The sequence below is a fragment of the Macaca thibetana genome, chromosome 1 (assembly GCF_024542745.1).
Source record: "Macaca thibetana thibetana isolate TM-01 chromosome 1, ASM2454274v1, whole genome shotgun sequence".
NCBI lineage: Eukaryota > Metazoa > Chordata > Mammalia > Primates > Cercopithecidae > Macaca > Macaca thibetana.
Genome location: NC_065578.1, coordinates 195,734,933 through 195,762,316, shown reverse-complemented (window position 1 = coordinate 195,762,316; position 27,384 = coordinate 195,734,933). Strand labels below are relative to the sequence as shown.

The following is a 27,384-nucleotide window of genomic DNA, read 5'->3' as shown; positions in this document are numbered from 1 at the left end:
TGAGAGTAAATTTGCTACTGATTCCAGCTATTTCAGAAAATCTTTAGTTACTTTTTATTCGTGTTGAGTCCTAAAGCCCAATTTATTAAACTTACACTCACATGATTAAGTGACGGCAAATTACCAGATAACTTTCAGCTCTGAACTTGTATTAAGACAATCATCTCAGATCTTGTACTTTCAAACAACATATGATCCTTTTCTATGAAGCCTCATTGAGTAACTTCTGCTGTTTGCATTACTCCTAGACTGAAGAGACATACAGTGGTCGTGTGACTCCCTTGATTTTTAAGATGATTATAAATTTGACTTCTACATTGTCAGGATTCAAAAGATGGGAATATTGTTAAGTTTGCATTTCTGTTCTTTTTAAATTTGGTTTTATTTTATTTGAATGTCATTCCATACTGGCAGGCTTTTTAAACTAAAGTCAGCATTAAAAGCACATGTTAGTTTATTGAAGGTTGTAGTTGTTAAATGGTGGGTCTGTAGTCATAAAGTTATGAGATAGTTATGAAAAAGGTGATTATTAAACAACAATTTTGTTTTGTAAAGGTGATGTTTATGTTGATTTGTGCTAGAAGAAAGACAGTATCTCTTGCAAAACTAGAATTTTTTGTTATTTCAAAACGAATCAGTTTTTTAAAAAGTTTGCTTCACATTATTTTCATAATTTTATTTTATTAAAACCAAACATAAGGCAATACTGCCCCCCCACAGGGTCAAAAGTAAAAATAACACGTACCCCAGATTCCCTGATCCTGTCAAATAGTTTTCTTATTTAAGTAAAGTTGATAATTAGTATAATGTTTCTTACCGACTTAGAGTATATCTGTCTCAACACTATTGAAATTTAGGAACTTTTTATTATTTATTTTTAAAACCCGGGCAGAGCTATTTGTGGTATCAGTGAACAACTATCTTCCAATAGCAGTTTTCCAACATAGGATGTTAAGTGTCTCAATTCCAAGATCAAAGAGTGACTATAAAATCATTTCCTCTTTAAGTTTTGATTTTAAGTGCTTTGTCCATGTTTTCATTTCTGACCTCAAGGTGGCGACCACACCAAGCCTTGTGACTAGCAGTGCAGCAACTACCCTCACAGTCAGCCCTGTCCTCCCCCTGACCAGTGCTGCTGTGACAAATCTTTCAGTTACAGGTAAGCAGCTGCCACGCAACGCACCTGCTGAGCACATTGGAGGCCCATGATGGGTTATTATAAGAATCTGCCATTAAATTGTGAATTAAGGCTCTAACTAAAGATAGGTGTTGCTCATAAACATCAATTTTCTTTAATTCCTTTCCTTAAAAACCTTCAATAGCTGTGCCTTTTTGCATTCAGAAAAACATGCAAGTTTGTCAATTCATGAAGGTTATTTCCGGTCTGAACCTGATCTCCCACTCGTCTTTTGCCTCCCCTACCCTCAACACACAGGAGGGCTCCATCCATACCTTTGTAAACATCCCTACACTGGAAATGTCCATCTTAGCCTGCAGTTCTTGATCTGTTATTGATAAAACTATACCAGCTTGTATGTCAGTTTTTCTTGGAAATATTCTTTAGCTTCTCCAGGAAACTATTCATTTCCACGTATCTGTATTATAAATAATTTTATTTTCACACACCTGTCTTTCCCAATAGACTGCACTTCTCAAAAGATTTGAGTGTTCTTTTTGAACTCTTGATGCCTAGCTCAGTGTGTGACATACTCTGTAAAATGAATGGGTTTTTTTTTTCCCTTTGGCCTCCTTTCAGTAGCAAATTTTCCAGATAAATTTAAAATCACTTAGCACTGTCATCAGATGTTTTTTTAGTGATACATAGTGCATAACATGCTATAATTATTCACCAGGTTGGTTATTTGCTAGTAAATCATTGGGTAGATTAATGATATTTCTTATTGAAGCTTAATTTAACCTAGAGGTGGGAATTTTTATTTTTCTCACTTATGTTTTAAATTTATAATGCCTCCTTGGCTCTGTGACCTACCCATGATGTAAAAATTGAATAAATGGCTTTATATTATATTAAATTTCTACATTATTAGAACATTTTTATTTTTTTCTGCATCCAGTCATCCATTAATTTTTGCTTATGTTAAACAGTGTTTCTTGACCTCTTCTGGATGTTGGACCTTTTTAAGAATTTGAAAGCTACAGACTTTTCCTCACACAAAATAGACATATACACAATTTTTAGTAAAATTTAAAGTTTATAAATGACAACTCCCATCAACCTCCGATCCCAAGGCTATTTGTGGATACCTACAGGTTCCAGTTTTAAGAACCTTGGTTCAAGAATATATTTAAGAACCCTGGTTAAAAATATATAAAATATGGAGCACTTTTACTTAATAAGCAAACTGTTAGTGATTGATTGGCATTGTGGCAGGCACCAAGAACATGAAGTCCCATCTCTGAGGACCTTGTTGTCCAAATTGACTGCCAGTCACCCGGTAAATTATGAACTGAATCTTACCTTCCCAACAAGTTATGTTGCTTTAGGTCTAAAAACACCTGTCTTTTACAGAAAATTTTTTTAATAGTTTACACATTAAGAACAAATAGCTTTGCAGTTTTCTTAAAATATGGGGAAAATCAAAGTAATTTTAGAGAGATTTTAATACTCAAAACTAGCTAAAAATTTGCATCAGTTTTTGATACTTCTTACCGGCCACATTTTCGTGAACTCACTCACTCAGCCTATTTATGTGGATCTAATTGTGATTTTTTTTCTGACATGTTGATAATTTTTCCTGGAATGAATTTTTTTATTATTATTAAGAAACAACATTACTAGGAAATTGAAACAGAAAAACAATCACAAGTACTATTTTTATTTTCTCTTTAAATCTTTTTTATATGTACATGTATGTACAGTTTCAGTAGTATTTGTACAGTATAGTATTTGATTGCAGCCTTATGAAACTCTAAGCAGAGGACTCAGGCTCTGCCTGCACACCTGACCCACAAAACCTATGAGATGATAAATTGTGTTGATGTAAGCTGCTGAATTTGTGTCATTGCTCCTTGAAAGAGAAGAAGAGTCAGTGTCAAGTGAATTTTCTTTTCTTACTCTTTTATCAGCCATTGCTCAAAACCATGCCCCCTTTTAATTTCTTTTTCCTCTTTGGACTATAACTTTCTTGTACAGCCTCTTTTCCTCTGATATTTTTATACTGCCTTCTTTTCTCTGTTGAGAAAAGTAGCATGTGTCTTTATCATGTTCTTTATTAAAGATAGCCAGTGTCTTAATCATACAACTTATCTAATGCAGTCTGCTTTCTTCCTGAAGACTTTCTTCTTGGGATTTCTATGATTGCTTATTTTAAATTGTTTTCCTGAGTTAAATCCAATGTTTCTCAGATCCCCTGTCTTCCTCTTTGATTCCTTTTTGTCTGGAGCACGTTCTCAAGTAATTTTATGTAGAAAGGTTACATGGGAGGTAAAATTTCAAAATACAGGTATAACTGAGAAGTATTTATTTTGCCTTCACAGTTTTTTTTTTTTTTTTGGAGTTTGCCCAGTTACAAAAGTATTTTTCCTTTGAATTTTGTTGTGTTTTAGCATCTAGTGTTGCTAATGAAAAGTCTGATTTCAATCTCTTTTTCCTTGTTTTTTCTCTCTATAAACCTTAAGGATTTTTTTTTTTTAATCTTATACTGTTCTAAAATTTCACTACAAGATTTCAAAGAAGGGACCTTTTAAAACTTGCCCTCATTGGCCTTCAGCAAGCATTTTCAATGTGAACTAATGTCTTTCTTGAACTCTGGTAATTTATCTTTTTTTGTAAGTTAGAGTTTTTTGGCATTCACTCTGTTTATTCATTTTGTGCCATTTGTAATGTGCTGTTGGCTTTTTTCATTGTCTGGTGATTTTTGGTTATTTATTCATAGTGATGAATGCAAGATTACATTACTTAATATCAGTAGCTTGCAAGGGTGTTTCCTGACATTGTGTAGCTTCTGTTACTCAAGAGTCCCCTGCCCTGAATGGAAGGGTTTGCAGTGAGCTGTGAATGTGAATAAAAAACTGCCAGACTTTATTTCAGCATATAAACAGGAAGCACGCAGGCAAGTGAGGCTTTCTCTCATACTTTTCCAAAATGAGGGGTATCTTTACTCATGCGTGCAAGTGCCTACACTAGAATCCTTAGCGTTCCATAGTCAGATTTTATTTTCTTTGAAGAGTAGGTGACATTGGTTCTGTTCATCTGAGAGGTCTGGTAGAAGGAGGGAAAGACCCACTGTGAGAGCTATCATGTGAATAGTCCTTGAATCACCCTGTTCTCTGACCCTGTTTCCATCTACCTCAGTATCTGACAAATAACTCTGAGCTGGGACTCTCTGTAAGGCTCCATCAGAGTGAATAATTTTCTCCTCTATCATAGTCTTCTCCTTTGCCCTTCTGGACTATGGTTGATTTCTCCACCATCCAGCTTCATCCTTTTTCTCATTTCTGCAAATCTGTCTGAATCTCAAAACCTCTGATATCTGTCACCAGAGCTCTTTTTCCCTTTTGTATCTCTTTATTATTATTTGGAATAGGATTTTAGAAATGAAAGGAAAAACCATATCCTCAGTACTATCTTCTAAGAAAAATCATGTTTGATTGATGTGGTCGTCTTATTTTCCCATAGGTACCTTTGACACATAATAGGTCCTTGGTAAACATTCTAAAATAGATGCAAGAGTGATCATTGCCATACTCCTCCAGAAAGACAAGTGTTCCATTGTGTCTCAAAAACTTGTAAAAATTCCACAGCCCTTAATAATCTCAACCAAACATGCCCTGCCCCCAATTCATTTTCCAAAACATTTTTCATAATGACAAAATTGTTCATTCCTCAGGAAGATATAGCAACTATAATTATATAGCCACCTAACAACAAAGGCCCAAGATACAGTAAACAAAAAGGAATAAAATTCAAAGAAGAAACAGACAATTCAACAATAATAGTTTCAGACATATTATTTATTTGAGCCATGTTTAAAAAAAAAAAATTTCAGGCCATGTGCAGTGGCTTATGCTTATAAAACCCAGCACTTTGGTAGGCCAGGGTGGAAGGATCGCTTGAGTCCAGGAGTTCAAAACCTGCCTGGGCAACATAGTAAGACCTTGTCTCTACAAAAAAAAAAAAAAAAAAAAAAAAAAAAAAAAAACAAAATTAGCCAGGTGTGGTGGCACATGCCTGTAGTCCTAGCTACTCGGGAGGCTGAGGCGGGACGGTCACTTGAGTCTGGGAAGTTGAGGCTGCAATAAGCTGAAATTGTACCACTGCACTCCAGGCTGAGAACAGAGCAAGACCCTGTTTGTTTAAAAAAAAAAAAAAAAAAAAAGTCGTGAAGGATATACAAGATTTGAGCACTATCAACCAACTTGTTCTAACTGCCATCTGCAGGACACTTGGTCCAGCAACAGCAGAAAACACATCCTTTTCATGTACACATGGAACATCCATCTCCCAGGATACTTTTAGCCATAAAACAAGTTTCAGTAAATTAAAAAGGATTAAAATCATACAAAGTGTGTTGTCTGATGACAACTGAGATAAACTAGAAATTAACAATAGAAATAAATTTGGGAAGTCCCCATGTATTTGGAGATTAAAACATGGATCAAAGAAATAACATTCCTCCTGTATTTTCCTATCAGGCCAGCATTACCCAGATACCCAAGCTTAGATAAATATCACAAGAAAAAAAATTACAAACTCATATTCCTCGGGAAAATATAAACCAAAACTCTCAAAAGAATCTTAGCAAGTCAAATCCAGCAACATACTGAAAAAAATCAAACAATTATATACATCATGGCCAAGGAGGTTTTATCTCCCAGGAATGTATGGTTAGTCCAATAACTGAACATCAATTAATGTAACACATAATAGTAGAAGAAAGGATAGAAATCACATAATCATCTCAGTGGGTACAGAAAATATATTTGTAAAAATCCAAACCCCATTCATGATAAAAACTGAAATACAAAGGAACTGCCTCACCTGATAAAGAGCACTTACTAATACTCTCCAGCAAAGAGAATACTTAATGGCAAAAGACTGAATACTTTCCCCACTAAGACTGGGAGTTAGGTAAGAGTGTTTGCTTTTGTGGACTTCTGATTAACATTGTCCTGGAGAGTATAGCCTCCAGTAAAGGACAGCAAAAAAATGAAAGACAGTTTGTAAAGGAAGAAGTTAAACTGCTTCTATTTGCATTATTCTATATGCATAAAAGTACCAAGGAATTCACCAAAAAAGAAAGATATCTAGGACTAGTCAGTAAATTCAGTATTGTTGCAGAATACAAGATTGATATATAAAAATCAATTACATTTGTATATACTATCAATGGACAGTTCAAAAATGAAATTTAGGAAATAACTTGTATGTAACAGTATCAAAAGAATAAAATACTTAGGAATAAACTTAAGAAGTGTAAGACTTGAACAATGAAAACTACAATTTGCTGAAAGAAGTTAAAAGAAGTCTAAATAAAGAGACATTTCATATTCCACATTCATGTTTTGGAAAACGAGGCATTCTTAATTTGACAGTTTTTCTCCAGCTTGAGGTATGTGTGCATATCTCTCTCTCTCTGATTTCAGGGTTTATCCACATGATAACACAAATATATATTTTTTATTTTATTTATTTTATATATATATATAATTAGTTATATATATATATATATATAAATTTGTTTTCTGTTTTCTAGACAGGGTATTGCCCTATCACAGTGGCACAATCACAGTTCACTGCAGCCTCAACTTCCCAAGCTTAAGCGATCCTCCCATTTCAGCCTCCCCAGTAGCTGGGACTATAGCCACATGCCACCTGCCCAGCTCATTTTTGTATTTTTTGCAGAAATGGGGTTTTGCCGTATTGCCCAGGCTGGTCTCGAACTCCTGGGCTCAAGCAATTCACCCACCTTGGCCTCCCAAAGTGCTAGGATTACAGGCATGAGCCACCATGCTCAGTCTTCCAGCTTGATTTATAGATTCAACAAAATCATAGTAAAAATTCCAACAGGTTTTTTTTGTTTTGTTTTAAAGAAATCAATAAACTCTTTTGAAAATATACATGGAAGGGACCCAGAATAGCCAAAACAATTTTGAAAAAGAATGAAATTAGAGGATTTTCATATCCTGATTTCAAGGTTTACTGTAAAGCAACAATAAAGCAGTATATTACTGGCGTACATATAGATATATACATTAAATGGAACTAAATTAAGAGTCCAGAAGCAAAACTTTGAATTTATGCTTTATTGATATTTGACAGAGGTGCCAAGGCAATTCAATAGGGAAAGGATAGTCTTCAACAAATGGTTCTAGGACAACTGGATATCCGTACGCAGAAAGAGGAATTTAGATACTTACCTTACACCGTGCATAAAAATTAACTGAAATGGATCAAAGGCCTAAATATAAGAGCTGAAACTATAAAGCTTCTAGTAAATTAGGTGGGACAAAATCTTTGTGACCTTGGGTTAAGCAAAGAGTTCATAGACACAGCACCAAGAGAATAATCCATAAAAGAAAAAATATATTAGTAAATTCAACTTCATCAAAGTAAAATCTTTTGTGCTTTTTGAAGCACAAAAGCCACAGACTGAGAGAAAACATTTGCAGATCACATATCCAATAAAGAAATTGTGTCTAGAATGTATAAACAACTCTTACAACTCAATAGTAAGACTATAAACAACTCAGATTTTTAAATGGACAAATGTAAGTATACATTTTACCAAGGAAGATACAGGAGTGACTAGTAAGCACATGGAGAGATGTGTAACGTTAGCATTACTTATTAGGGAAATGCAGATTAAAACCATAATGAGATACTACTTTGTACTCACCAGAATGGCTATAATCAAAAAGACCCAAGATGATGAACGTTGGGAAGGATGTGGAGAAACTGGAACTTTGATGCATTGCTTGTAGGAGTGTAGAATGATACAACTTCAGAAAACACCTTGGCAGTTCTTTTAAACATAAATTTAGCATCCTACCCAGCAATTTCCCCAAGAGAAATGAAGACATTTCCACACAAAAACTTTAATGTGAGTGTTCATATAGCAGTCTTATTTATAATATCTAAAAACTGGAAACAAACCAGTGCTCATCAACTGGTGAATGAATAAACAAAATGTGTCGTATCTACATAGTGGAATATTATTCAGCCATAAAAATTAATGAGGTATTGATTTGTGCTACAATGTGGATGAACCTTGAAAACAGAATACTAAGTAAAAGAAGCCAGATGCAAGAGACTACATATTGTATGATTCCATTTGTGTGGACATTTGTGTGAAATGTCCACAAAAATCTATTATAGAGACAAAAAGCAGATAACTAGGTAGGAGTGTGACATGATTACAAACAGGCACAAGGGATCTTTTTTGGGAGTGGAAATGTCATAATCTGGGTTGGGATGATGGTTGTATAACTCTGTAAGTTGATTAAAAGTAATCAAATTTTAAAACTGGATGAATTTTCATGTGCTTACTAGTCACTCCTATATCTTCCTTGGTAAAATGTATACTAACATTTGTCCATTTAAAAATCTGAGTTGTCTATATTCTTACTATTGAGTTGTAAGAGTTGTTTATACATTCTAGACACAATTTCTTTATTGGATATGTGATCTGCAAATGTTTTCTCTCAGTCTGTGGCTTTTGAAGCACAAAAGATTTTACTTTTGATGAAGTTGAATTTACTGATTTATTTTTTTCTTCTATGGATCGTTCTCTTGGTGCTGTGTCTATGAACTCTTTGCTTAACCCAGGGTCACAAAGATTTTGTCCTACTTTATTTACTAGAAGCTTTATAGTTTCAGTTCTTATATTTAGGCCTTTGATCCATTTTAGTTAATTTTTATGCATGGTATAAGGTAAGGATTGAAATTCCTCTTTCTGCATATGGATATCCAATTTATAAATTGTACCTCAATAAAAGCTGTTTGAGAAAAGACAAGACAGGATGGGAAGCACAGGGAAGTACTAGGTACTATATACACACCTTGGCTATAGCTTCCTACTGCCCCTGTGAGGTGGGTGGTGGCATCTTATTTTGCCGTTGAGGACATTGAGGCTCAGCAACACTAAGTTCACCAGTGAAAGTTACCCAAGTAATTAAATTGCCAAGTTGCCAAGAATTTACAGTCAGTAAATACATACATTGATTAAAACGACTTACTGGCTGGGATAATTAATTTAAAGATAATTTTAAGTTGTTATACCATAATGCTTATATGACTTTTATATTGGAGACACCTAGAACAATTTTGAATGGTTCTGGAGTCATCATCTCCTGGCCTAGATTAAATTCACTGATAAAATTTGACTGGAATTTTCTTTGTAAACTTAAGGGATTTAAGAAAACAGTTGGTGAATGATTTGAAGGTGGCCAGAGAGTAAAAAAATAACTATTTTAAGCCTTTTGAGCTCAAGATATTAGGACTTATAAAAATAGGCAATTTCAATTTCAGAACTTTGAAAGGCAAGTAGTACCCATAGGTAAAATCAGGTTAGATAAGGTGATAAATTGGTCAAAAAAAGATTGAAAGTACATTGAAATTGCTTAGCGTGGAAGAGAAATAAGAAAAGATGTTCACCTTACTATACAACAGGGGGCATGTCTTAAGAGAAGATTAAAGTGAAAAAGGGTATATGAATCTGCCTAACATAGGACCCTACACAGCATCCAATGTTCAGTGGTAGATTGTTCTGAGAGATTTAGAACCAAAGAAGTAATGAACGAAAATAGAATTCATAGTATCTACAAAGGTGTAATGATACTTAGGGGCAGTGGCAATAAAAATAAATCATTTATATTTTTCAGAAAGGTAGACAGAGGAAGAAAACCTTCCTTTTTATTTACCAATAAGAACATTATGTCCTCATTCATTTGGCAACCGTTTTTGCACAGCTTTATAGGAGGTGGAGAAAGTAGTCAGTGCTGAAATAGATGATGTCTGAGTCTCTCCCAACCCTGTGACATGTGATAAAAACTGAAGAGTGGAAATGAGAAGAGAGTTCAATTCTCGGTGTTCTTAGTACAGACCAGAGGAAGGTTTTAAAACAGATTTGGGAAGGACAAAATTGCCTGAATTTGTAACAAGGTTGTTATGAAAGAAGAGCATGTTCTGAAGCTTGGTAAAAGATTTCATCACCAAAAAATGTTGTTATTTTATATATATATATATTTTTTTTAATGGAGTCTTGCTTCGTCACCCAGGCTGGAATGCAATGGCGTGATCTCAGCTCAATGCTACCTCCATCTCCTGGGTTCAAGCAGTTCTCCTGCCTCAGCCTCCCAAGTAGCTGAAGTTATAGGCTCCCACCACCACGCCTGGCTAATTTTTGTATTTTTAATAGAGACAGTGTTTCACCACATTCGCCAGGCTGGTTTCAAACTCCTGACCTCAAATGATCCACTCACCTCAGCCTCCCAAAGTGGTGGGATCACAGGTGTGAGCCACCACACCCGGCCTTGTCTTACCATTTTCAGTGGGGCTACTAGAAATGTTTAAATTACATATGTCTTGTATTTCTGTTAGACAACGCTGATCTCAAACATTAAATAATCCTAGCGAATGTGTTTTAGTGTTTAGTAATGATGTATTTAATGTCAGTTAGTCATTTATATCCAAATGTTCATTCTCCTTAAACCAAGAGCATAGGCACTTTTTTCTAAAAAGTGCCTAACAAATAATTTCTTCCTTGAGACAGAGTCTTGCTCTGTCACCAGGCTGGAGTGCAGTGACGTGATCTCAGCTCACTGCAACCTCTGCCTCCCAGGTTCAAGCAATTCTCCTGCCTCAGCCTCCTGAGTAGCTGGGACTACAGGCGCCCGCCACCACTCCCAGCTAATTTTTGTATTTTTAGTAGAGATGGGGTTTCACCATGTTGGCCAGGATGGTCTCGATCTCTTGACCTCGTGATCCGCCCACCTAAGCCTCCTAAAGTGCTGGGATTACAGGTGTGAGCCACCATGCCCAGCCTACAAATAATAATTTCTTAGATCTTGATTTTTATGCTAGCTTTTATGAGATTCATAGTATCATTGTGTGTTGTTGTTTTTTTTTTTTACCACAGTGGACTTTTTGAGAGCTAATTTTTATTACAGAATAGTTGTTTGAATGTAGAGAAGGCATGTAGTCATTTTTATACTATGTTGTTGTTGATACTGAATTCTTAGAAAAGTATATAACTTTCTGTTTTTCTTCTCCTTGTTTTGATTTTTCTGAGGAGACCACTAAGGAGATTTCTGAATGAAAAGAGCTTTAGAGAAGTTTTTCTTCTTTTGCTTTCTTTTTCTTCCCCAGAGCAGTTGTATTCCATAATTAGAGCTTGTATGATTCTTTTGTTTCTTGAATAGGAAATAGGCAATGGAAAACTTCTCTGTTTCTTCCATTGCTCATATCTCTTAAAGTAGGGTTCCTAGCTGTGATTCTAAAATGTTTGGTTTTGTAGTTAATTTCCATAGAAGCACTAAACTAGGTCATTAAAGAACAAATTTACAAGGTGGTAGGTTAATTATTCCATTGATTATAGAGTTTAGCTGAGTAAAGCCACCATTCTTCCAAAACCATTTACAAAAGGTCATCTTCTAATCTGTTTCTCTTTTCAGGCACTTCAGACACCACCTCCAACAACACAGCAACCGTGATTTCCACAGCACCTCCAGCTTCCTCAGCAGTCACGTCCCCCTCTCTGAGTCCCTCCCCTTCTGCCTCAGCCTCCACCTCCGAGGCATCCAGTGCCAGTGAGACCAGCACAACACAGACCACCTCCACTCCTTTGTCCTCCCCTCTTGGGACCAGCCAGGTGATGGTGACAGCGTCAGGTTTGCAAACAGCAGCAGCTGCTGCCCTTCAAGGAGCTGCACAGTTGCCAGCAAATGCCAGTCTTGCTGCCATGGCAGCTGCTGCAGGACTAAACCCAAGCCTGATGGCACCCTCACAGTTTGCGGCTGGGTAAGGCGCTTTCTCATCTCATTGACATCTGAGGTGGAGGTCATCCCTGGAATTACTCATAGGGTAGACTTTGCATCACTGACTTAAATGGGGAAAAAAATGTCTTTAAAGCAGTACTCTCTTTGAAGTGGGCTGTTTTGTGATCATACAAGGACCTTGATTATGGTTTAAGTTTCTTAACACCCTGGGAAGGGCAGTAGTCATACCTTTGTTTACAGATGAAGACCCAAAATATCAGGTCACTAATTACCTTAGTGACAGGGCCAAGAAGAAAGCCCAGAATTCTTAACTCTTATTTTCCCCATTAAACTCTCTCAACTGCCTACTTCCTAATTCTCAAGCATAGATGAGAGATGTAATGGGAGTCTCAATTTTATACTGTTATTGTCACACATAAGAATTATCTTGTAAATATATCTTTTTCTCTAGAATGTTTCTTTCATTTTGGAAAAAAAGAGAAATAAGTCATTCAAAGAAGGGTCAAAATGACTGTAAAAGTTTTACATTTTGTGCTGATCATAACCTCGTTTGTACAAGTAAGCCTCCAGGAAAGCAGTAACTGAGAAACACAAACCATAGAAGAGTAAAGAAAAGTAAATATTTCCACCTGTTTCCCCAGCTGGATTTTCCTTTTGTAAGTTCCTTTTGGTGTGTTGTCAAAATGAGACCTGCATCTCCATGGTAATAAAGTGACTCCTCTTTTGGACTTGCAGAGGTGCCTTACTCAGTCTGAATCCAGGGACCCTGAGCGGTGCTCTCAGCCCAGCTCTAATGAGCAACAGTACACTGGCAACTATTCAAGGTCAGTAGAAGCCTTTTTCTTTCTTTAGTGGCATGCACACATGTACACGTGTGTGTGTGTGCGCGCGCTTGAGAGAGAGACACACACGGAGAGATGGAGGAAGTCTGCTTTGCTAGAGGTAAAAGTGATGGGAAAGATAGTCAAATGCTGACTAACGTGTTGTTGAGAACTAAGAAAATGTCCTCATTAAAAAGCTTTGTAAGAAAAGTACAGGTGTTAGTATGTGAGTAAAAGCAGGAAATATACTTAGTTTGGTATATGGTAAGAAACCAGAACTTTTATGCCAATATTGATCTTATGTGAATAGACTTGAAGCCGGATTTTTTTTCCCCTGATAAGTTTATCCGAAGTATTAATCCAAAACCCATCTCAAGGCAAACTTGACCAAGTAAGACTCTCCGGTCCCCATCCCCACTCCTGAGAAAGCTGTGCATGGGAAAGTCCTATGATGAATGAACATTGGAACACATCAGGTGGACCTCAGGAGTGCTTTTCATTCTCATTAGGTTCTGCTCTTTTTATATCACCATTAGTGTAGAACATATATTCTCTTGGATTATAATGTCTCTTTTCCAAGTTCAGCTGGGTTCCTTTTACCTTTTAGCATGTTACCCAGGGCAATATTCATTCCATATAGTGAAGGGTTCCACTTGTTTAGTACCTAAGCTTTCTGTCTAAAAATGTTTACTGTTATGTGATGCAGGGAGACAATCTGAGAGACATCACTAATGAATTAGAATTTTTTTTCTTAAAATAGTTTTGATGAGAGGCTGAGGCAGGGGGTCACTTGAGGCCATGAGTTCAAGACTGCAGTGTGCCATGATCATGCCTGTGAATAACCATTGCACCCCAGCTTGGGCAACACAGTGAGACCCTGTTTCTTAAAAAAAAAAAAAAAAAAAAAAAACAAAAAAAAAAAAACGTGGTTTGTGCGTAAATGAGAGTTCTCAGGGCCAAAAATAGCTATTAGCCAACCTCAATTAAGATGAAGATTTCACAGGTGATGTCTCTGACAGTGTACTAGACAATGTGAATTACAGACCAAACCACACCATGGCCTAGATTACCTTACATTGTATTGACTTTCTGATTGACTAAATCATACCTGAATTGGTTAGCTCTAAAGCTTTGGTTATATAGTAATATATATATATTTTTTTTTGCAGTAGAATTTGTGATAAATCACTTTTTCCTCTGCTTTATTGAATGTTTCTGTGCTGTGGGGATCCTACAAAGGCAAAATGTCTTCCCCAGGGCATGACTGACACTCTGAAAAGATCTGGAACCTAGTCTATGATCCTAAGTTTGGAATCTCAGAAAAACTTCCAGCTGCACTAATTCTCACTGTTTTGTACTATTTGTATGAACAAGGCCAAAGTCAGAGGCATTCCCTTCAGCTATATTTTATGTAAGAAATCAACCAAATGTGTAATGCCGTTAGAAAATCCCTCAAATCTACATGTAGGAGTGAGGTTATATGGGTAGGGAGATTTAGGAATGTTGCCAGACAACAGGTTGAGATATTAAATTAGAGTCTCAATTATTTTAAATAAAATGTTGATGATGTCTTCTTTGGGGGAGGCAACAGCATCATAGAAAATTTCTCACCCATTAAAGCACATCCTAGCCTTAGATCACCCACATGTGGCCACCTACATCATTATGTCTGATTTCCTGCTATAATAGATTCATCATTCTCCTTTGCACAAGTCATAGAAATCAAATGTTTAGCCTCAGGAAGTGAGAAATTAATTATACCTTTTCCTTTATTTGGTGATACATAATTTATTTTAGAACTAAAGCCTTTTTGCAAGATGGTTTTCATCTTGTGTATCGTAATATAAAGCAGTGGTCCCCAACCGTTTTGGCACCAGGGACGGGTTTTGTGGAAGACAATTTTTCCACAGCCACAGTGCGGTGGGGTGGTTTCTGGATGGCACCGTTTCCACTTCCAATTTTGCTCTGTGAGAATCTAATGCCGCCACTGATCTAACAGGAGGCAGGCCCACCACTCACCTCCTATTGTTAATGTTTTAATCACTTTAGCTAGTTTGTCTTTTGAACAGAGGTAGTTTAAAATCAGCAGTCTTCATTAAAGACAAAATTATTGGATTTATCAAATATGTCTAGGTAAATGAAATAAACTGGTGATTTCAACACAGAAACGTGACTAATTCATTAGACAGTTATTAACTGTCTTCTGCCCCTGCTCGTGCCCATTAAATTAGACATTTCAGTCTTTCAGGCTCTTCAAAATTATAAATAAACTACAATTGGTATCAGTGTAGCACTGCGTTTGAGGAAAAAGGGCTACACTTTTTCCTAGTGAGTTGTAGGAAAATGATAGACTTTTGGTGTGTTATTTGGCTTCTCCAGGATGATGTTAATGTTCTCATTCCTGCCTGTTTTGGGGGTTTTTGTCTGTAGCTCTTGCTTCTGGTGGCTCTCTTCCAATAACATCACTTGATGCAACTGGGAACCTGGTATTTGCCAATGCGGGAGGAGCCCCCAACATCGTGACTGCCCCTCTGTTCCTGAACCCTCAGAACCTCTCTCTGCTCACCAGCAACCCTGTTAGCTTGGTCTCTGCCGCCGCAGCCTCTGCAGGGAACTCTGCACCTGTAGCCAGCCTTCATGCCACCTCCACCTCCGCTGAATCCATCCAGAACTCTCTCTTCACAGTGGCCTCTGCCAGCGGGGCTGCATCCACCACCACCACCGCCTCCAAGGCACAGTGAGCTGGGCGGAGCTGGGCTGCCAGAAGCCTTTTTCACTCTGCAGTGTGATTGGACTGCCAGCCAGGTTAATAAACTGAAAAATGTGATTGGCTTCCTCTCGCCGTGTTGTGAGGGCAAAGGAGAGAAGGGAGAAAAAAAAAACCACACACACACACACACACACATCAGAAAAAGAAAGAAAGGATGGAGACGGGACATTTGCCTAATTTTGTAATAAAACACTGTCTTTTCAGGATTGCTTCATGGATTGGAGAACTTTCTAACCAAAAATTTAAAAAAAAAAAGAAACAAAAAATCAAAAACAAACAAAAATAAGTGAAAGGACTACTTATCATTTCCAGCAGTCATGATGACAAGTTAAGGTGGGTTACCAATTCCAATATAGGAAGGGGATTTCTTGTTTGTCTAAATTTCTTTTTTTCTTAAAAAAATCATTTTTATGGGTCTGTTGTACAGGCCATTAAGTCATAACAAGGTGTTTATAATCGTATCAATTGTGTTGGGGGTTCCTTTCTTAACTGGTACAATTTAGGCAGGCCTGTATTACTGTATCTCTATTATTATTGTTGTTGTTATTGTTTTATATATATATACATATATATATATATATATAGTTTGGACATGTTTATTATCTCTTGCTCCTGGATCCTATTTCAGTGAGCTCCCACACTGTGGGGAGGGAGGGTTTTGGGGTAAGGGGAGACTTCTGTTCTTAACTGCGGGGAATGTTCTTGCTGGTTTCCTTATCCTTGATGACTCTTACAGAGGTGCTAGAAAATTATTTTCTTTTGCCACTTATGCAAGAGGCTTGGTGCAGAAGCTGAAGGCAGTGTGTGCAAACACTCCCATTCCACACACGCCCCTTCCCCTCCCCACATCAGGTGGTGCCTTTGGAGCACTTTTGTGTAGGAAGGAATTCCTGCTGAACTGTAGCTCTCACTCACCCCCAAATCATTGAATGACCCTGAGGCCCAGATCCTGTGGTGCAACAGTGCTGCTTTCTGCTACTTTCAATGGGAACAGCTGTACATGTTGCAGGGCAGGATTTGGTTCCGAAGAGCAAAGACTACTGCAGACACCTGACTTGGTGGTTCTCCTGATTTCTTATCTCCTGAAAAATGCTCCTACTGTTGGTGTGTTTGTTTGTTTGTTCATTTTGTGGAAGTTTTTCATCCAAACTTTAACTTGGCAAAGAAAAAAAACTGACTTATTGAAATTGGGAAACTTTTCCCGTCTTTTATTTTCTAAAGGAATTCTACTAGACTATTTTCCATTGATAATATATACAAAAGAGGTGTGATGAGAAGAGTGTAAGGTTACCACCTTTTCCTCTAGAGAGCCACAGACTTCCTTTCCACTGGATGGCTTATAAATTCCTCTAACCCTGAGATTCTTCTTGGTTCTCTGACTAAAGGAGGCACTTATTAGCCAGGCTGGGATCTGTAGAACCTTTGAAGAAGGACTTTGAGCAGGAACTTTGCACACACCTTAAGTGTCTCCTTGGTTTGTTCGTGATGCTCCTGCTAGGTAGGTCTAAATGGCAATACACATCTCTTTATTCAATGTAGAAAGTAATTAGCTCCTGTAATTATTTTCAGGGTGTTTCTAGACTATATAAATGAGCCCATTGAAAAGGAAGAGCTTGTGAAAGTGGATGAAGAGGAATAAGGATAACTTGGAGATTAAATTCCCCTTTTTGTCAATGTACTGTTATTATGCCATCTTTACCAAAAAATTTTCCAAAAGACTGGATCACTGCAGTGCAGCTCATCTAAGTTCCCCTTCTTATTGGAGTTAAAGGTTCCCATTTGGTGGCTGTGGGTGCTTGCTTAAATCTCTGGTGGTCCCAAGACTGCACTTTTTCTCCCTTTCGAGCTGGGGATGTAGAGAGAACTTACAGGTGATTTTTATTTTGATTGCTTTTGTTTGTGTCCACAAGGGAGCTTGGATTCTGTGTACTTGTCTCTCTTTACCATTGTCCAGAAAGGCAGTAAATACAGACACATTGTGTACTTTTGTGTGATTCAAGTGGGAGACAGTCTGTTAAAAGGTCAGAAACATTTTAGTCCCCTTTTAAATTTTTGTTTTAGTTTTTTTCTATCTTGTTTTATTTCACAAATATTTAATTACCACCCCTAAATTTCCTCCTCTTACCCTTCACCTTCCCTAAAATCCTTCCAAAATCAGTGAACTGCAAGCAGGGAAACTAACAAATGTCCATTCACCCTTTTTGTGTGGTGTGTTTTTTTATGTTTTGTTTTGTTTTTTAACTAAGCTTGAACCAAAGTCAATTTTTAGCAAGCTGCTGTACTAATGGACTAGTTGATAACGTGCAGTTCAGACACATCGAGGAGATAGATGCTACTGACAATTTCTTTTTCATTTGTCTTTATTAATTTTATATAAAAGTTGCTGCTTGTTTTTAATCTTTTATGTTGGTAAATTGTAATATCCTCTGGGCAGACATTAACTTGATGTTTAACTAGTTTATTAGGTTGGTGTGTAAATAGAATGACAATGTCAATTACTAATTTCTCTCCTCTCCATTCACTTTTTCTCTGTTGTAGTTAAATGTAATCTTCTATCCTGACTTGACATCTCTACCTTTAGTCTGTGCAAATGATTTTAGGGCTATCAGTAATGCTCTAGCTGCCCACAGTAATGAGTCCCTCCCTTGGGAGTGGTGAAACTTAGACGGAAGGATTCAGGGAGGGAAATGCTGATACCCACTATACTGGATTAGAAGTTACAGCATTAATTTCTCAAAATTGCTACCAAAGGAAGTGTGGAGTCCCAAGGGACTCAAGCTCAGTGAGGTAAGACAAAGGGCAAGGAAAGACTGTTTGGGTGTTTTTTCTTTTCCCCCACGTATGGTTTAGAAAATGATCCCTTTCCCAAATAAAACTCACCAACAGACTTTAATATTAGAAAAGATACTAAGCTTTAAATGTCAATACAATGGTCTTTTATTCCCTGCCCTGTCTATATTTTCTACTCAATTTGGGATAAGGGGATTCTGCCTTTTTTATGTGAAGCACTTGATGAGGGTAGACCAGCATAGAAAATCTGTTGAAAAGAAGAAATAATCTTCAGGCAAAGATAAATCTTTAGATAAAAATATAATTTTTTCTCTTTTTTTACTTATTTAAAAATAAGTTGTGAAATGAAAGGTACATTTACATATGTACTCACGAAACACTAATATAGCTTTTTGGTGGTGGTTTAGTTTGAAATCAACTCCCTATCCATCATCCCTAGATACTTTACTTATATTGCTTCATGAACACCTTAGTCATTTTTTACTTTATATATATATCTTTTTATCATCTCAAGAAATGCATTTTGAATTGAATGAACTATCTTCTGAGCTAAGGTACTCAAACTTAACTTTTAGCCACCTTATATGGGAGAGCCTGGAAACTAAAGGGGGCCAGGGACCATTTGACCAAAAAGAGGTGTTTGGTGGAGTTTCTGCATTTCAAAGAAGAAAGGCCAGATAGGTCATCACAATTCATTGTATTATTCTTTTTTTCCCCTTAATGGTTATGCAAATTTTACTTTATATTTCTGAATTTGGTTAGCACATACTAAGCCAAAGACTATTCTAAATGCATTTATAGTGAATACTATATATGCCCATGGTAATGGGTCCTCCCTAAGGAGTAGTGAATGTAATTGTGTGAATCCTGCTTATCACAAGTGGTGCAATTTGGTCATAAATTTTATTTATACCCTGTATACATCTGAATAACAGAGCAGAAAGACCTAAAAAAGGGCTTCTCACAGGAACAATATTACTATGTTGTTCTAAGAAAAAATGAGTGCTGTATTTAAGTGTTTCTGAAGTTCTATAGGCAGCATTTTAGAATTAAGAAAAACATTGTGTATATCCATTAACTGATATAATTCACATGTCCTTTTATTTGTTATCAGAAAGATCAATACTATCCCAATTTATTCAACTTGTTACCCAAGAAATGGAACCAAAGGAATCCAACTTTCATTTTGTGCAGAATCATACCTATTTATACTTAATGCTAGCACTGTAAGAAATAAATCTTTTTTGTTTAAAAAAGGGAAGATTAAAGATTCTTAGTGAGATCATCTTGCCAATTTGTTGTACATCTCTCATTCATTGTTGGGGGAAAAAAAGCACAACTATACCTCTTTAATGTTATTTTCTTCCATTATCCCTCATTTATTTGGGAAGATAAGGGAAACCTTGTCTGTATTATTCAGAAGCACAGATATTTGCTTGACACAATATTTAAATTCAGCCGAATCTTTAACATTAAAAAATTTTCTTTTTAACTTGCTGGAAAAATCCGATACATTGGCAAATATAGGGAATTCATGTCAATTTTTTTTTTTGCGGGGGGAGGTCTTTGTTGCCTAGGCTGGAGTGCAATGGCACAATCTTGGCTCACTGCAACCTCTGCCTCCTGGGTTCAAGCGATTCTCCTGCCTCAGCCTCCCAAGTAGCTGGGATTACAGGCACCCACCACCGCACCTGGCTAATTTTTGTATTTTTAGTAGAGACAGGGTTTCACCATGTTGGCCAGGCTGGTTTTGAACTCCTGACCTCAGGTGATCCGCCCGCCTCGGCCTCCCAAAGTGCTGGGATAACAGGCGTGAGCCACCGCGCCCATCCTCATGTCAATTTTTAAAGTGATAAATCCTGATATTATACATTGCAATTAGTGTAGAAGAAACGCTTGGCTTATAGAACTCTCTGTTCTTAGTCTAAAGCTGTTCCCAAACCAGGTCATCCTCACGGAACATTCTTGACCAAGAAAAAAGATAAGGTCATTGAGACAGGAAGACAGAGGAAAAGCCTCTTGTTTTTGTTTCTTCCCAAGAAAGGAGAAGCCCTGCCAGGGAGAAGTCACTAGTATCACTGACTCCCCCTATCACTGAGTGTAGGGTGTGGTAGCAAGGAGGAGGCAGAGAATTCACGCTGACAGGTGACTCTGGCCTGGCTCTTGGGGGCTCTTCCGAAGACCAGTCTGCAGTTTGAGGAAGGGTCCCAGCAATTCATTTAGAGAGCTTGGCCAAATATTTTCTCATTAATCAGCATCTAAACTTGATGAGCTTAAAGTTTGTTTATTAGAGTTGAAAACATTAAAAGATGATTAATACTAATGGTAGAAAAATACTAAGGACGCAAAATTTAAAATTTTCCAAAGTAGACAAGAATTGATGGGTTAATTTGCTCATAACTGATATGAGTTTGCTTTTATGTGTGTGTGGAAAGCATTTAATGTGTGATGCTGTTCATAGTCCTGGCTATTTGATATCATTTTCAGTTTTACAACATTTTGAAGATGACAAAATGGTAAATCTTTCTGAGCGTTTACAAACTTCACTTTCAAGAAGTGAAGGGAAAAATCCTTCTTTGCTATTTCTGTAAGAAGAATAACTAAGATCAGCTATTATATAGGTTTGCATGGATGGTGTACACAATACAAATGTAAACTTGGATAGGAATAGGATAAATAAATTGCTTTCATCATAAAGGCCAGTCATCCATTTCTTAATCCAAAGAGATTAAATATAAATAGGACACCCCTGAGATTTCCAGTAAGGTATTTGAAAGGATTCCACTGGGAGGGCAGGGAATATATTTTTTCTCAGAGTCGTCTAGTTTGTACCCGGTTTTCTATATGGTTTGTGAACTGTAGCTTTAAAAAAATAATTTTTTTTTGTAGTTTTCTTCTAACCTTATTCATTAAGTCGTTCCTTGTTTTGGCCCTTCTACTCTTGGCCTTAGCTAAAAGCAGTAAATGTGAGTGAATTTTATGTTGATTATGTCATCTGGATCTCCTTTCCTTCCCTTCTTTTTCTCGTTGAATGGTGGTACCTTAATTTGGGTAACAGCTAGCTTCTGGCACCTTCATAAAATACCTCAGAATACCTTAGCATTGTTGCAAAACTGGTTTTAAACTAAAAACCAAACAAAAGAAAAAACTTTATAAATAGTGGAAATAATTCTAGCTGTAGCATTTAGTCAAACTAATGTTTATTATGATCGATAAACATGATTGATGCTGTATGTATTTGGGATCCTGTTTATAGGTTACAATTTATAGGGTTAGGGAGGGTTGGGTGGGGGAAGAGGAGAAGTTGATTATGTTAGAAGGAAAACGTTGCTCGTTTGTGTGTGTGTGTTTTCTTATATCTGTCTTGCCAAAGGAAACTTGATTTTCCCTGTGATTGGCTTTGGCCTCTCTGTGGTCTGATCTGCAGCGGTGTGTGGTGGCATGCAGATAACATATGGGGTGTCCAGTAGGTTCAGGGACCCTGAGGGTGCATTTACATCCCTTCCTATGGTTGCCCATGCCCCCCAGACCCTGCCATCCTCTCTTAATGATTCATTACCTCTGTACATAGCAAAAGCATAGGCAAAGGATGAATGTGTGAATGCCTGGATGTGCAGTTGAAAAATAGAGGCAGAAATAGACATGCACCAATTAATTTGGAGACAAGAGGTGAGTGATTGATGTGTCTTAAATCTAGGAAGGTTAAAGTGAAACAGGTTATTTGTGTTGCCCTCTGTCATGTTACTGAATGTTGTGCTAATAACACAACATTTTAAAACCTTACTTTTCTCATACCAAGGCTAGCTCTGTCTAGACTAAAAACACAAACAGGATAAAAAGCAAACCAAGAAGTTGAAAGCTAACCTGCCCACCTCACCCCTGTGATATAAAGTGTGACCCTTAAGGATTGGTTGGTGGGATTGAGGAGAGAATTATTCTTGGTGGGAACGTGAATGAGAAATGATGCTGGCTTAGAAAAAATTACAAGGCCTTTCTGCCCATACTCTGGGACAAACTGTCTTGGCTCCCTGAGTTTCAATATAGACTGTATCTCCAGAAAGGCTATTTTTTTAAATAAATGATCTCACAGAACTTAAGTGGGATTTGGTTTAGATACCAAAGACACTGCTAATGTCATTGCTTATCCTTAGGTTTTCAAAACAGGCAGAGGGAATAGGAGCAAAAAGCCAAAATTTGGAAAAGCTTTACTTTATCTCTTTCCTTCCCTTTTCCCCTTTTCCCAGTCCCCTGCTTTTTGAAGGAAGTCTTCTTGGTTGTCCTGGCTTTGGAAAAGAGATTTATTTTGTTTTGCTCTGCTGGCTCTGTAAAGATGGATCATTGCTCAGTGTAGCAGTGATGTTCTTGGAATTGCTGAGAAATTTGGGGAGGGCAAAAGATAGGGGTAGAATTTTTTCATTATTTCCCTTTATCTAATACTTTTAAATAGAACCAGTATAGCCTATATGAGTTCAGACAATATTTAAATGTGGTATCTCCATCTGTCTCCTGTAAAAGATAAGAATTTTCAAGAACAGGATTATGTAGAAAACCAAAAGATCTTCCCTTACTCTCCTGTAAATGTTTTGTTCCAAAATGTTTTTATATACGGGCTCTAGGGAGCCAAGTAGTTCATTGTTTCGGTGGACTATTGGTAGGACACAGAAAGGGAGAGAGGGTAAAGAAATATATCGCTGTCTGAATATTGCATCAAAAATGATCAGGTTGCAGAACTTCATGAAAGCTTTGCTAATAATCTTATTGTTCTGACATTATGTAAAGGTGGTATTAATATTGTATGACTTTTCAAAGTGCTAGATAGGTTTATAAGTAGGTAATAGGGATGTTGAAGATTAGAGCACTTGAAACAGAAGTTCTGGGAAAATAAGGTGTGTGTAATGGAATACCGCTTTGAGCACAGAAACAAAGGTCTGTTGGGCCTGGGAGAGAAGATGTGATTTATGATTGTTTCTGTGTCCCTGTATCTGCCCACCCTGCACAGGGCTCCACCACCCAGGGCCACCTGGTTTAAACCCAGGACACTGTCAAAAAGTTAAGACCCCAAAACTAATTTACTGTAAAAAACAAACATTGAGGACTGCTGCAAAGTTTTCCCATTTTCTTTGTGTACTTGTTCATCTTTGTATAAGTTAGCCACAGCCTCCTCACAAGAGCGGCTTAAGGCTTCTTTCATAAATTGACTGTGGCATTGAGTTCTCAAACATTATATCCCAAAATCTGCAGGCAGACAGCTGGATACAGCGCTGTGTATAAAATGAGACGTCCACACACTTGAGTTTCTTAAGATTGGGATCTCTTTCAAATGAAAAAGGACAGAGCCAAGTAGAGAAAATACTTGGTGCTCCCACCCAGCCTTAATGAGTCTCATGGTCTAAAAGCATAGGAAGAAATGAAATGCACTTTCAGAAGCTAAAATGACAGTGTCTGCTACAAAAGACTGTAGTTGTAGGCAGTCGGGGATGCCATGTCCTTGGTTCCATTCCTGCGTGAGTCTGCAGAAGGCACACACTTTGTAAGAGCAGAATGGACTAGTGCCAGCCTGAATAAGTTTAAAACTGCAAACAGTTGGAGAACATGGAACAGGCTGGTGCAGGGAGCCTAAGATTTTGCAATCATATTATAACATTGGCTTTTGACAACACAAATAGTGTATCTTCCCTAAGGTCAGGTCGGGAAAGAAAGACTTCCAGCTGCTTACCTCTGCACGCGTGGCCACGTGTGCATTGCTCAGTCCGCGGGAGCTCTCACTCCGCAGGAAACGCTCTCCTCCCACATTAGTCTGTACTTCCATCCCTTCATCTGTGGTAGTAGTGAAGGCTAGGTGAGTAAGCGTGGGCTGTTCTACCCACCAGAAGTCCAGGAGCTGTTGTATACCTCATTTCTAACTCGTGACCGAGTGACTTGCTTTAACTTTCTCGAAACCCTACAGAGTTGCCAAGTCTGCCCTCCCTCCTCTCAGTCATGTTAAACTCTGGCCTATAGCATCATGGGACCTGTAGCCTAGGGTGGGACCCCCTAAAGCCTCTGAATGTTGCTGCTTAAAAGCTACTGCAAACTGAGGGCAAATTGCAATCTTCTATTCCTTTTTGTTGCAAGGGGTCTTCACAGGTCTCTTAACATCTACTTTCCCTGCCACCCTGCCTTTAGGGGCTGGCCAGCTATCCACACCCCTAACCCACCCTGTGTTTCTGACAGCTGGCCACACATCAACTTCTGTACTTGCCTTTTCCTTGGTGGGGTAGAGGCCAACCCCTTCTCCTCCGAGGCCTCAGGGTTCTGTTTCTCTTCAGGACTTTGGGTAGAAGGGAAGACACCAAAGGCTCCTTTAAGCTGACTGCTGCATACACATTTCACTTTTTTTCCTTTGACATGACCAAAAATATCCAAATATTTAAGTTTATTATTATTATTAATATTATTATTATTATTTGACAATCTTATATCCAATGGGCTCTCTAGAAGCTGCATCCCCAGCCCTTTCACCTTTTCTTTGAATGTAGTTCCCAACCTTCAATTCCCACCCCTAATGCTGACAAAAAGCTTAGCCAGGTCATGATACTGCTGCTATAAGCCAGGGGAGGGTGGTTTCTTTGTTTTGTTTTGTTTTGTTTTGTTTTTTAAATTTCCAGCCAAAACCAAAGATTTCTTAATGATTGTATAAACTCAAAACAAACAAAAGAACCAAAGAAAAGGGAGTCTTCAGCATCAGTCCAGTCTGTGGTGTCCTGGCACTTAGAAGAGTGAGGCCAGGGAAGGCGGGGCGGGAGGACCCTCTGACCAGATCAGAAAGGGCAGGCAAGCTGTTTTCCACCTTCCAGGGTCCAGCACAGGTACGTGCCCGTGGCTTTGGCCCTCACAAACTTGTGAGCATGCCCTGAAACAAATTGGCATTTCAGATTTTCCAAAACAAAAGTCAAAAAACCCCATCACCACCATCAGCCACCCTACACCAACCAGGGTCACTATGGGGACTTAGCACAGGGCCTAGGGAGGGTGGGAGCTGCTGCTGGACTGGCCCGAGGACTCCACAGAGTGGGGGACGTTGAAGACACTGGCGCACGATTGGCTGCTCTGCTGGGTGCTTTAACCTCTGGGGCTGGGCGAATGCACGCCAAGGTGCCCTTCTGAGCCTTTTTTCTCTTTTCCTGTACTGGAACTGCTTGGAAGTGGCTGTCCTGTTTGTGAGAAAACATGCAGAAAGATTATCAAGCTTTTCATTTCTCTTTATTGTAGTTTTGTTTCCTTTTTGCAGCACCACTGTGCAACTATGCATTGTACTTCACAACCTTTTGTGCTAGGTAGATGCCTGTGACTTTTTAACTTGGGGGGTGGGGGGATTGCAAATGAAGGAACTTTTTACATGGATCTTTTTAATCTCAGTTGATTGGGGGAGGGGGGTACTTGGTTCTTGGGTCATACAAGCTCTATCCCAAAGCAAAATCCAAATGTTAATAATATTAGCCTGATGCAGATACCAAAGATAATTTCTTTCCTGCAGAACCTTAGACTCGTGTATTAAGTACGATTACCCAGCACTTGCATTAGTCTAACCTCAGTAATTCCAAAGCTTAGATGTATATTTTGGTATATTTCTGGGATATTAAAAAAAAAAATGTCGTTTAACTTCTTGTTTGTTTCAGTGTAATGCTCTTAAAGTCATAGCATGAAAATAATTGAACTGTCCTATTCTTAGTAGTTTGAAATAATAGTATTTTTGTATGTTTTGGGTGTGTCTATGTATGTATTAACATAACAGTTTTCACTGCCTAGGTGTTCATAATAAAAAAGAAAATGAAAAAAGTTCTGAGTGTACATAATATTCAATAATAATCTCCCACCTGGTGTCAATTTAGATTGCATATTCCTCATTGCTGTTCCCGACTGGGATTTTGTTTTCTTTTAAAGAGACAGTGATCGTGTTTTTCTAAAGATGTTTTCTTTCTCTCTTTCAATATCTTAACTCACTTTTCCTTTTCTTCCTTTTTTGTCTTAATTATTAATTCAGGGGTGTTTGTCCACTGTTGTCAAGGGAGGGGCACAAGGGGAATTGGCCCCTTGGCCTCCTAGAACTTTTTGTTTTATGTACTTTAAAATGTGAGTTTGAGTTCTTCTTTGTGGAAACTTAAGATGTGGTGTAAATGATTCTTTCCAAAATTGTCCAGCAGCTTTAATGAGGCAGTGACAATTCTGAGGTGGTTTATTAGAGTCCTTCTACATTTCTCTTAGATAACTCTGCACTCTGGGTGGCTATTGTGTAGCCTTACTGCCCCAGAGCGCCTGTTAGCCAAATATTTCCCCTCTGATAGGAATATTTTCTAAGAATCAGCTGATAACTTGCGTGCTGGACCTTGTTATCTGTGCCCCTGGGAGACACACGTTTTCTTGGTTTTGAAAACCTGAAACACAGGCAACTTTACAACTTTACAATTAGCTGATGCCTCCTGAGGCCTGAGGAGGTGGTGGGGAATATGAGCGGTGCTGTCTCTCTCAAAGTGCCCTTTAGATGATTCCCCCTCCTAGGGCTGCCTGCAGGGGCTGTAGGCTCGGGAGAGATTGTGTAGGTGACAGTGAATCAGAATGAAATGGTAGATTTTGTGTAGATGCATTTGTCTGCTGTAATTTTTTATATATATATTAAACTTACTGTAACTGTACAGTTCATTTCTGTTGTAAAACATCATTAAACCATTTTCCAAGTGTTTTCACATTGTTGGAGTTTCTTTGAAATTGCTGTGTTGGTATTCTGGATGCTTCACATACACATTCTCAGACTCTGCGTAATTCAGCTTCCAAATTATTTTTTCCAAGTGCTCTCAGGAACCCCAGAATCACCACAAGCACCGTGGTTCCTGCCCCGCTCCACACATCCTCTGCACTCCAGGGGGAGCTGTGGCCACTGCATTTCTCCCTGCCAGACCCTCAGTGTGGTTTCGTGGGACCCTGAGTAGCAGTAGTCTCCTTCAGGCCCAAGTACTTTGTGTGATCAAACATGCAGGCCCGTGATTGATCTTGCAAGGGAGCTCTTCA

General features: G+C 38.0%; 1 protein-coding gene across 4 annotated transcripts in view; it reads left to right on the top strand.

Annotated features, from left to right (window-relative positions):
• POU2F1 (POU class 2 homeobox 1) overlaps positions 1 to 27,058 on the top strand; it is a 197,643-nt gene extending 170,585 nt beyond the window's left edge. For all 4 annotated transcript variants that reach the window (XM_050768314.1, XM_050768317.1, XM_050768316.1 and 1 more), the window contains 4 exons: positions 1,054 to 1,159; positions 11,635 to 11,980; positions 12,694 to 12,782; positions 15,210 to 27,058. In XM_050768314.1, the coding sequence (XP_050624271.1) occupies positions 1,054 to 1,159; positions 11,635 to 11,980; positions 12,694 to 12,782; positions 15,210 to 15,520 (852 nt within the window). In that variant the 3' untranslated portion in view covers positions 15,521 to 27,058. The remainder of the gene's footprint in view (positions 1 to 1,053; positions 1,160 to 11,634; positions 11,981 to 12,693; positions 12,783 to 15,209) is intronic.
• The last annotated feature ends 326 nt before the right edge of the window (positions 27,059 to 27,384 follow it).